A 12,065-nucleotide genomic window follows, 5' to 3' on the forward strand; every position below is an offset into this window, starting at 1 on the left:
TATGATTCTATGATTCTATGACCCAGAGCCCCACTGTGAAACATCTGGGCATCCGAGCTCGCTCCAGATAAAGTGAGGTTGCGTGGGCCCAGCCTGTGTCTGTTGCTGGTGATGGAGGGTTTAGGTGGTGGTGGAAGGCCTGGGGAAAGCCTGCCGTGGAGCAGAAGGGCTGGCTAGAGATGGGAGAGAGGAATGGTGAGGTGTTTGGTGTGTCAGACAACTTGGGCTCACAATGAAATGGCTCAGGGCCTGAAAACGAGGAGTTTCTGAATGTCTTCTAAGGGAGAGGGGTGAGAAGAACGCGTTATCCTCGCCGCGAGTGACGGTAAAAGTGTTTAATGGTCTCTGCTTGGCAGGCGCAGTGCACGATGTGGGGCCATTTTAGGGGCGAAGCACGGCCCCACGGCGGACCCTGGCGACCCGACCGGCCCCCGCGGGTACGTGCGAGGCCCGGTCCCGGTGCTGCCGCTGCTTCCCCGGGGCGAAGCGGGGGGCGGTGGGGCGGGGCGGGGCGGCCCCCGCATCCCCTGGCCGCGTTCCGCCCTCGCCCACTGATGAAATAGGAGCCCGCAAGCGGCGGTGGCGGCGGCAGCAGCAGCAGCAGCCCCGCCGCAGATCGCCCCCCTCCACTCCCCCCCCAACCCCCCCGCCTCCCGAGCCCCCGCCCCCACCGGAGCCGCACCCGGGGGCTGCCCCAGCCCAAGCCCTGCCCCGAAACGAGCGGCGGGGAAACAGGCACCGCACACCTCCCCCTCCCGCCACCTCCGCGTTTTCCAGCATGATCGAGGTAAGAGGAGCGGGTTTCCTGCCGAAAGCCCTTCGCCCATCCTTCGGGGGATGCGGAGCGGCGGGGGGACTCTTCCCTCGGCGAAGGAGGAGAGCGGCACCTTACCGATTCGTGTTTACGGATTTCAAGTGCTTTTATTTGTTGTTCGTGCTTGGCGAAGGAGGTTTCTGTCCGCAGGAGATTCATCGTTGGAGGCTCAGAGGCAGGATGTGTGTGATTCTACCTCTTTCCGTGCTCTTTCATTGCGGGCTGCCTGTCTGGAAAAGAAATAATGAGTCGGGAGGGAGAAGGTGGGGGGAAGGGAAGGTGTATAATTTCCTCTGGAGGGGGATTTCTTACTGTTTATTTGTAATAATGATTAAAAAGGAAAAAAAAACCTGCAGAGGGTACGGTCTCCTGGCAGGCATCATGCCTTTTTATGTCTCTGAGTTTATTATAGGTCTTATGTCTGCCACTGCGCTAAAATAGACTACGGGTAAAACCCAGCAACGTGCATTTAGAGGTTTTGAGTAATTTCAGAAATAACTTTAAATAACAGAAGAGGAATTGTCGGTAGCAAACACTGATGTGAGAGATGAGCATCTGTGGGAACTATCCTTTTCTAAATGTCATGTTTATGTTCTTCTGCTTAGTGAGGCTGATCTGGGGATTAAAAAGAAGTGTTCCTTGTCAAGACAAAGGGCATGGAGATAGCATGGGTGCTTTTCAATTAGATTGAGGGAACATCACAGCAACTTTATACCCGGGGGAACAGCTGCACTAAGAATAATTCTTGGGTTTTGAAGAAGGTCTGTGCTGGGCTGACTGTGAACTTCACAGCCACAGCGCAATGGCAAAGTGAACAGCTGAGGGAAAACAAGACTGAGTTATTTGCTCTCCTTGGGTAACTATAACAGATGACACATGGGCACAACAGGTTTGTGACTGGCAGGTATCTGTCTCCCCATCTCCTCTCAGCCACTGATGACAAACATTACTCTCATCCCATCCTAGGTCTCACCAAGGTTGCTCTCTCCTGGGTGGGTCCAGCAGGTGCTGCTAGTGATGGCTGGGTTAGAATGTGTGAGGGCTCTGGAGGAGCCTCAGGAGGCTCTGATTAGTCCCATTTGCACTTTTTGTGCCTGGAGAGTGGCAGAGCAGCTGTGGCAGAAAACTGAGTGGAAACTATTCAGGGAAAATACCCAAGCATCCCCCCAGCCAGATTGCTTAGGGACAGAACGCGAGGGTGTCAAAGAGTGAGACAGACTGTCAAGTTTTATGTCACTTTTGATGTACTTGTTGTGTGTCTAGGAAAGAGGACATGGCCCTGGTCTCCGGGGTGTTATCCAGCACCTCAGAGTAATGCTCTGGCATGCCCAGGTGAAAAAGAAGTGGCAGGCAAGCCATAGACGTACTTGCCTGTTTGCTCAAAGCAGTGCTGACGTCTCATTGGGCTCTTCTCACCTGCACAAAACCTAACTTTGCTTTGTATTTTTACTGTAGAAAAGACAGCATGAAGCAATAGCTACAGCAGTACACTTGTCACTTGGAAGCGGTGTAGCCTTGGGCATGTCAGTTCTGCCTGAGCCCCCTCTACCCTTTATCTGCCTCATCTGTTCAGATGTGAGCTCTTCAGGGTTATGGCTGTCACTGGGTATTTGTAGAGCATGTATCAAAGGTGCAGAAAATTACCATCTTATTATCACAATATTTATGCAAAATACAATAAATTTCTAAAGGTATCAGTCAGCAACAGCATTATCACAGCTCCTTATCCCTTCATCTCCTCCTTCATCACCTTCTGCTTTTAGTCACAACCCTCCCTTTCTCCTTGAACCGTTTCCAGCCCAACCTCACCCTCTCCTCCTGGCCTGATCAAAGGAATGTTATGTATAAGAAACGAATTATGCCTCTGGTTTCTGCAGTCCTGCCTTGTCCACTTATTGCACTGATCATTACTGACAGGCCTAGCACTCCTAGCATTTTGTGATCCAGCGGATATTCTGATTTTTCCCATGGAAACTGAGTATTGAGATCTGGTGCAAAATCATAGCTAAAAAAGAAGATTGTGAAATCATTTGGTACCTTTAACACAGTTGATATCTTGCTAAACCAGCCCACAGGCCATATCCTTGGTTTAATTTGATAGATGAAAATAATTGAAATGGAGTTCAGTAGTGATGAATTCATCCCTCGGAGGGCAATTTTAGGGAAGGAGGTAAATCAGCTCATTAATTGCATAAGCACTCAGTTACTCTGCATTTGTTCAGCCTTTTTAAAACAATCAGAACAGGCATGATATTCTTTACTCCCTTATGTTGTGCAATTTTCTTAAATGAATAATCATAGCTGAATGTATAGCGAACTGCGGATTATTTGTAGGTTTGAAGGCAGGACCTTCAGTGTTAGAGTGAAGGGGTAGATTCTGTTTGGAAAATTTGTACAATTAGTGGTCTTAGGCCACACACATGAGGGACTGGCATCTTCATGTCACTACACTGACATATTATACACTCCGCAATGCTAGATAACCTTATCAGAGACTTCTGTGAGCTCAAGCCACTCAATACTGACTGTGACTTTTAATAATAAATTGTGCCTGTCCAACTGCTGCGATGGCTGTAGTGTAGAGATTAAATGCACAACCTGCATCTTGAATTTCAGTGATACTCAGGCCTAAATCAAAGTAGTACGTGACCCTAATTTGTTATTCATAGTCACCTACATGCTTGCAACTTAATCCCTCCAATTCTGACATGGGATGAAGTGAATGGGTGGTCCCATTTACTTTGGAAACAATTTCATTACTTTATGACTTTATACCATAAAGGGAGGGGTAATATTACCTCATAAAATGGAGCACCTGTTGCAGAAGGGCAATTTAGCAAATATTACCGTATGCTATCCCAGATGAAAATCCAGTGTTATGCTTATGGAAAGGCCTAATGTTGCCCTTTGGTGTGTACATCAAATGATCCAAAAGAGTTAATGTGAATTAAATAATTGAAAATATCTTTAAAATAATCAGGAAGTTTTACGGATCTGTCTTTTGTGCATCTTGGCCCATAGTTTATTACTGTTTTTACAAACTAATCTCATAATACGCTTCCAACAGAGTTACTCATTTACTTTCTTCCCTTGAGGTCTGCAGTTTGTTCCAAGTTTTGTTTTAGAGTACACCTGATGATGCATTAATGAAGCACAGCATACGACCTTGCAGTAGGTACACAGCTATTGCAAATTCATTTTATCTATTGCAGCATTTCACACAATATTTGATAAAATCACTCTTAGGAGGCACAGAAAATATATTGGTTTTCCTGGTGTATGAATAGGGTTTCATTCCACAAGGTTCTGATTGTATTGATTTGCACTAGCATTCAGAGAGATCAGTGCCACACAAATCATGTCCGCTTGTTTAATTGTTGTCTTGGAGGTGATCACTTCTGTAATAAATGCTTGCATTTACATTACCCTTACTGAGAATGAACCTCTTAAACTTTGACACTGAGAGTCTGAGAGAGCTGGGTTTTTTCAGTCTGGAGAAGAGGAGACTTTGGGATGATGTAATAGCAACCTTCCAAAATCTAGAGGAAAATCAAGGAGTTGGAGCCAGTCTCAGCAAAGACGTGTGGTAGGAGGACAAGAGACAATGACATAAATTGAAATGAAAAAGGTTCAGACTGGATATATGGAAAAAATTCTCCCCACAAGGACAGTCAGGCAGTGCAACAGGTTGTCAGGAGAGGCTGTGCAGTATCCATCCTTGGGAGCTCTCAAGACTCAGCTGGATAAAGGCTTGAGAAACCTGGTCTGAGCTCAGAGCTGACCCTGTTTTGAGCAGGAGGTTGGACTAGAGACCTCCTAATGCTCCTTCCAAGTTGGATTTTCCTATGGTCCTGGCAAAAAAGCTTATAAGCCAAGATTTTTTTTTTAAATTATTATTTTATATATATATTTAATCCAGTCTCAGTCTTTGACACAGTAGTGTGTATCAGTACATGTTTGTCCAGAGCTCTGCTTGCTAGGCTTTTAACAGTACGAAGAACTCTGTGCAAAGATGGTCTTTAAAGCCACCAGTATAGGCAGATTTCTTTGCCGAATGTAGTTTAACATGTCAGTATAATAGTAATATTTCGTTCTTCTCTATTGTCTTGAGGAACTCCCAGTGCTAAACAGAAGATGTTGAACAGTAATGTTGGAGGAGGTCTCTTCACAAGAATGATACTTTATTTGGACCCCTTGGAGTTTGTTTGTTGGGAATTTTGGGAGTTGGTCATGTGTGTGTGTCCTCTGTTCCCTTGCTGCTGCCGGGAGTCTTGTTGCCTTAATTACCTCATTAGGAGCCATGGTAAGGTTTATCAGTCCATCAGTGTGCCTACTGCTGAGCTGGGAAAGAGGACTGTATCTCCTTCCTACACTCTCAACACCTTCCCTCTAAGTATTGTACTTTATTTCCCTATCCACATAGGAGAGCCAAGCTAGTATTTTTTCTCAAAATCAGAATGCATCCTGGTTTTGCTGGACTTTTTTCCTTACCATGTATTTTTAGAATAATCCTTTAAAGAAGGATCATTGTACCAGTAGGCACTGGCCATGGGAAGGGAAGAGGTAAGTTAAAACTCCTAGGGAGGTTACTGATGTCAAGGGAAAATTAAGGGCATATCTCAGGGATTCAAACATCTTTTTCTTCAGGTTGGGGTTTTTTGTAATACTGCTGGCTTTTAAAAAAAAAACATAGCAGCTTTTTGTTGATTTTGAAATAAATTCACAAGGTCTTCTTTTATATCTTTTCAATGCAATTGTCTAGAAGTAAAATTTAATGCATGGTTAGAATTCTTACAACTTTTGAAAAGGTTCTGTCTAGTAGTTTCCAATTCTGTAATATTTGATGCTAAGTTTTCTAAATTGTGTCATTTTTCCTTTGATATGTGGAAATTAAAACACTGGCAAAATTATATGAAGCACTGAAAAAAGGAGACCTTTTTCATTTTGTGTAATGTAAACTTTAAATTACTATATCTTAAATATAATATATAAATATACAAATAAATATATACAAAATTGCATATGCTACTCTTAGAACAAAATTATGAATTCACAAGGTTTTATACAACTGCAGATCATAATGCAATTCATTAAAAATCACATAAAGTCCACTTAAAATCAACAGTAATAGTGTAATTTCTGTTGATGCATGGAGTTTCTCACCCTCCAGTAAAACAGGGGAAATTCTTAATCGAAACAGTATGGGGAAGAAAACTTAATAGCAAATTCTAATACTTGCAATGTCCTCAACATACTTAGCAGGCTAATTGTTAAGCAAGTTTCTTACCACATGCATGATGCAGGTTTTACTTCCCTGATTTTAAAGTTTGAGGAAGCAGGTGGAGAGATTAAGTTTTTGATCCTGGATGAATAAAAGCATAAGTAGCTTTTTAAATAGGATCTATGGTTTTAAAACATTCAGAAATACCATCATAATTTTTGGGAACAGGACATCAAGATTCATTAAGATAGTGCGAGTGTTAAGAGTCAAAACTGCAAGTCCTGAATCCTATGCTGTGGCAGTGCCTGCTTACAAACTCAAAAAACCCCTTCCTGATTGCTAGAAAGTATTGCCTGAAGTCTAGGGGGTGAAAGCTATTAAAAATGAATAGTTGTGTACCAGATAAAAGTGTAATGTAAGCCAAGTTTAGTCCTTACAGCACGTGAAGCAGTAGTAGCATAGGCTGTTACAGCATACAGTGGCTACACAGCTACAGTTTTTGCCACAGCTGTACTGCCGCATATATACATGCCGCATATAGGAAAAAAAAATCATATTGTGTTCACGTGCTCGTATATTTGAGACATTTATCCATCATGAGTACGAAATTTGTTTTTTAAGTAAGTTAGATATGCTGTAACCTGTTTATATGTGCATGGGAACTAAATTGCAGACTCTGCCTTAAACTGGATTAACTGTCTTTGGAAACAGGAGTGCAGTTTGGGAGACAAATGAAACAGTTTCCCGTGCCGGAAAGTGTTTTGTTTCTGTAAGCATAAAGGAAGTCCACTGGGTTGTTTAACTGTATTTGGTTCAGTTCAGTTTTTCTTCTTTTTCTGTCCTTCTGACACAGCTGTGCTTTTTTCTAAGTCTGCTCCTGTGCCGTGGCCCAGTCCATGGCCCAGACTTCGGCCTCAATATCGCACAGTGCTTTACAGAATACAAAGATAAGTTCTGTAGTCTGTGCTTTTTTTTCTTATTGAAAAGTGTCTGTACCATTAGAATAGCTTAATTTTTTAATATTATCCTTTGCCTTTCAACATCTTTTCAGATATGTTTTTTTTGGCATTTACAGGTTGATTCTCTTCTTGACACCTGGACAGAGAATTTCAGTAATGTCAGCATTCTTTTCTGGCTCTCCATTGAGCAGAAAATGCTGTATTTACAATTGTTTCCTTTTGGATTTTCTTTCAAGTGGTTTTGCTGTAGCCACCAGTGTGTTTTCATCATCTCAGTCGGGCAAGACATTTATTGCGACATCCATATGAAATTAATGTTCTGTCCTGCCATTTCCAGGTTAACTGGATTTCAACGGTGGACAAATCAGATTAAATTCTGAACTGTTTCAAGATGCTTAAGATTAGCTTCATGAATTCAGAAATGCCAGAGACATTCTGGTCAAGAACACTGATTGGATGTGGACCTGTTGGAGCAAGTCCAGAGGAGGGCCATGAAGATGATCAGAGGGCTGGAGCACCTCTCCTATCAGGACAGGCTGAGAGAGTTGGGGCTGTTCAGCCTGGAGAACAGAAGGCTCCAGGGAGACCTGATAGCGGTCTTCCAGTACCTAAAGGGGGCCTACAGGAAAGATGGGGAGAAACTCTATATCAGGGCCTGTTGCGATAGGACAAGTGGTAATGGCTTTAAAATAGAGAGAGATAGATTCAGATTAGATACTAGGAAAATTTTTTTTACAATGAGGGTGGTGGAACACTGGCACAGGTTGCCCAGTGGATGCCCCATCCCTGGAAACATTCAAGGCCAGGTTGGACATGGCTCTGAGCAACCTGATTTGATGGAAGATGTCCCTCCTCCTTGCAGGGGGTTGGACTAGATGGCCTTTAAAGATCCCTTTCAACCCAAACCATTCTATGATTCTATATTCATGTAGGTTGAAGCTGAGCAAAACTCTTGATTCATGGAGGCGTTACAAGTAAGTAATTTGTCAGTTTAGATTTATGGAGCTGCGCAGAGCTGGTTGATCATTGATACAGATGTTGAACTGTAAGAGGACAAGTCTACATTACTTGGGGCAGGCCTGCTTATTATCTTCATTACTAGTGCTTATTACTTATTATTACTTATTATCTTCATTACATTCGTTAGTATTTCAAAGTTATAATTTTCCTAGCAGAGACTGTATCACTTTTGATTTGTGATGACCTTTTACCATGCTGTAATTTTGGCAAAGGGCCTCTGTTTGCTTTGCGTGCTAATGCTGACACCTCTACAAATACCTCATCTGTGACCATACTTTTTCAAGGCCACTTTTAATGTGCTGAGTGCTGTTTTGCTCTCAGATTCCCTGGGCAGAATCCAGTGTGCTCTGGGCACTGTCAGCAAATGGTAGGGGATTTCAGATGAAGGGCTTGCCCACAGGGTGTTTAGAAGGGACACACAGGGTGACTTTAGAATCATAGAATCATAACATGGTTAGGGTTGGAAGGGGCCTTCAAAGGTCATCTAGTCCAACCCCCCTGCAAGGAGCAGGGACATCCCCAACTAGATCAGGTTGCTCAGAGCCTCATCCAGCCTGGCCTTGAACGTTTCCAGGGATGGGGCATCCACCGCCTCTCTGGGCAACCTGTTCCAGTGTTCTATAACTCACATTGTAAAAAATTTTTTCCTAATATCTAATCTAAATCTACCCCCCTCTATTTTAAAACCATTACCCCTTATCCTATCACAACAGGCCCTACTGAACGGCCTCTCCCCATCTTTCTTGTAGGCCCCCTTGAGGTACTGGAAGACCGCTATCAGGTCTCCCCGGAGCCTCCTCTTCTCCAGGCTGAACAGCCCCAACTCTCTCAGCCTGTCCTCATAAGAGAGGTGCTCCAGCCCTTTTATCATCTTTGTGGCCCTCCTTAATGCATCTCCAGAATTTTAGAATCTTTAAATGCATGATTTTTCTCTGTCTTAGTGTTCCTACACAGTTGAATACATACTAAGTAGGTGAAGTATCTTGCTACGTCAATACTTTAAAATATTTTACCTCTTTAGAGCAGTCATCATCAAGAAAAGCAGCTTCTCGCAGCTGTTATCTTGGTCGTTTTCCATGGTCAAGGGAGTAATATGTGACATAGTACAGTGACACTGTAGTTGTGCTCTGCTTTTCTTGGCTTGTTAGTAAGCTTCCATGTGATTATTTACATTTTCTTGGTGTGGTGGATTATGCTCACTACATTTCATTGCACCCACTGGAACTTATAAAGACTGTAAAGCAAGAGAAGTTCCTTGCATATTCTGAGCTGGACATCTATCATGCAGATATGTGCCCTCTCTGTAGTTGTTAGTTAATGTTGTTAATATTGAACAGGAACATCATTGTAGGTCTTGTCTTCAAACAGGTTCCAAGGATTTTCCCTGCAGGTTAGCTCTGTTTCTAGTGCCCTTTACATCAAGAGGAAAGCTTCAGCTTCCTTTCTACTTTGTTGAATCATGTCCAGTTAAATCAAATTAAGTTAGTGTTTGAACACACAGCAAAAGACACGTCACAAGGATATAACCCAGGCTTTGGTAAAAGCCAAGGAGAGTTCTCCCATTACTTCAAACCAATTATGCCAGGCTTAAAACCCACTGGAGCTAGTATAGGCAGGTCTTCTGCAGCCATCCCCTGCATGCCGTTGTGCAAGAAGCTTGCATAGGGCTTAGCTGTGATTAGAGTGCACAGCCAAAACCACATCAATCTATTACACTTGTTCTTCTTCCTTGAGAAGAACTGTAATGAATCTGATAGGTAAGTCTCTATAAGGAAGAGGAACTGTAGATTTAGTTCCTGGGGAGCTGTGCACGCCCTATTCTGGCACCTGTCCGTCTCCCAGTGAATCTTCTGAAGCATCTGCCAACCTGTGTGAGGTATGCTGATGGGACAATCTGTGCCTAAATTTCCTATCTGTAGAAAAGATGGATATTTCTACTTTCCTTCACTTAGGTGTTACGACTGTAGAGCCAGCATTAATTTTTAAGGGTTCCAGGTATTACTCTGAGAAGATTTGTTTAAGGCTTATAAATAATGAAAGTCTCAGTTCTTTATCTGTAAGAAACGGTAATATAACTGCAAGCATCATACAGACCAGCCCACCATCGGAATTCAAGAGGAAAGCACAGTATTTGCAACACCTCTAGACAAAGCTTGCTGTCCTTCTAGGGTTTTTTTTATGATTTTTTTTTTTTAATTTTTTTTTTTCTACTGTGGCTTGCATCACCTGTTTAAAGAGGCTCAATCCACTGTAAGCCTTGAAAGCTCAGGTCCAGGTCCTTCTGCAGCATTGTGGCCGAATGTCCAGGCAGAACACACGTCTAGTATATACAGTTCTGCCTGCAAGCAAAAAACCAGAGATGATGCTCAGCCCTTTGAAAACACCGATGTGGTGGAGAAGGACGTTTATAAGGAGTGTTCCTCTGACTACTCAGGCAGAGCGTACCTGCGGTATTGAGCCCGTTCAGATCCCCAGGTCAGATAGCTGCTGCCATGCTTTATCAGCTTCATCTCTTGGACGCTTAACACCTAAACAAACCACTTGGGAAGCAGGGAGCAGGCAATTACTGCATTAACAGCCGCACGCAATACAGAAAGTCGTGCTTTTTATGCTTCGGCACCAGTGGCATTTGGTACTCAATGACGAATTAAATAGGCCATGCAAAGTTATCAGGGCTAGATGTGATACCAAGCCAGCATCCATCTGCCCTTTACAGACCAGCAACCACATGCACAGTTGCATAAAGTTTTATTGCGCTTAGTGTTATTCAGGAGCCAGCTGTACAAGTTACTGGTTTATTACCTTTATTGGGACTGTATACAGGACTTGTATACTTGTGGTGAAAAAAGTAACTCTTTTCTCCTCCAAAAGCTTTTTTTCCACCCCCAAGAGCTTTTGTTTTCAGTGTGTGATTCATCATTGCTCAGCGTCTTATGTAAACCTTTATTCCAGTGGAAAATGGACTTAAATGGGACACGGTCTAAGCACTCTGAGAATAGCTACGAATGACCCCTTATACAGGCCAGTGATTCAGGCCTGACCCTGTATTTCTTCTGGTTCTGCTGTAGTTATGAGGGAGCCTGCAAACCGGAGGATGTCCTTAAATACAGGTTTTTCTCTGCTAGCCCTTTCTTTAAGGGTGTCAGTTCTCATTTTGAAATCCATCACTGTCTCTCCTGTGGTTTATTTATGGGGTTTTTTTTGTTGTTGTTGTTGTTTTTTTTTTTCCCCTAGGAGTCTACAATGACTTATTTGCAAACTGCAGAAGCTTTGGTCTCCTGCACTAAATTATCTGCTTCCAGTTCTAAACCCTCAGTAACTCTTCAGACAATGATTTTATTTGTTTCTGCTCTGTATGCAATCATGTTATTCACATTATCATTTGGTAATTGCATCAAGCCACTTGCCTTGGTCATCAGCTGCAGGATCTGTGTGTAGTTTCCACCATCAGGGAATTTTACAAATGAATTGTAAGCTGTATTTTATGCATCTTTAAATCAGATCTGTACTTTATTGTAGGATAAAAAATATAGCTGTTATAACTGAATCCCTGAGGAAAATAAGCAGAATATTTTTGTATTGTGCTTAGGCTCGTGTTTGCTGGTATAACTGCAGTTAAAAATGCATCCCATAGCTCTGGTCAACTCTATTATAAAATCTTAAAATGCTAATTTAGTACCTGGCATTACAGAATACATGAGCAAAGAGAAATGCTAGAGAAAATATAATGAACACAAGCTTTTTTATGGTTAACGGCACAGCTTTTTTACAGCAGTAATGTAATAGCAGTTATACCCTTTCTTGTTGCCAGTTTGATGTACAAGATGTGTCAGTGGGAACTGGGCCTAAAAACAATAAAGCCATGATGACTTTCAGAATTTTCGTTTATTTTGTTTGAGCAACAGCCATATCACATAGCCATGAGACACTATCTAGTTAGAAAACAGGCGAATGAATTTATAGGTCATCTAGATCCAGCTGGTTGCTTTAATATGTTTTTCTTTATGCCATTCTAGCAAACAATGCACTTGTTAAAAACCTAATTAATGCT

General features: G+C 42.6%; 1 protein-coding gene across 1 annotated transcript in view; it reads left to right on the plus strand.

Annotated features, from left to right (window-relative positions):
• Window positions 1–736: 736 nt before the first annotated feature.
• The window catches only part of BCAT1 (branched chain amino acid transaminase 1), a 59,896-nt gene continuing 48,567 nt past the window's right edge, over window positions 737–12,065 (plus strand). The window contains exon 1 of the mRNA XM_086739777.1: window positions 737–787. Within this exon, the coding sequence (XP_086595903.1) occupies window positions 779–787 (9 nt within the window). The 5' untranslated portion in view covers window positions 737–778. The remainder of the gene's footprint in view (window positions 788–12,065) is intronic.

This window comes from Chlamydotis macqueenii, chromosome 1, assembly GCF_036417535.1.
Source record: "Chlamydotis macqueenii isolate bChlMac1 chromosome 1, bChlMac1.mat, whole genome shotgun sequence".
Lineage (NCBI taxonomy): Eukaryota > Metazoa > Chordata > Aves > Otidiformes > Otididae > Chlamydotis > Chlamydotis macqueenii.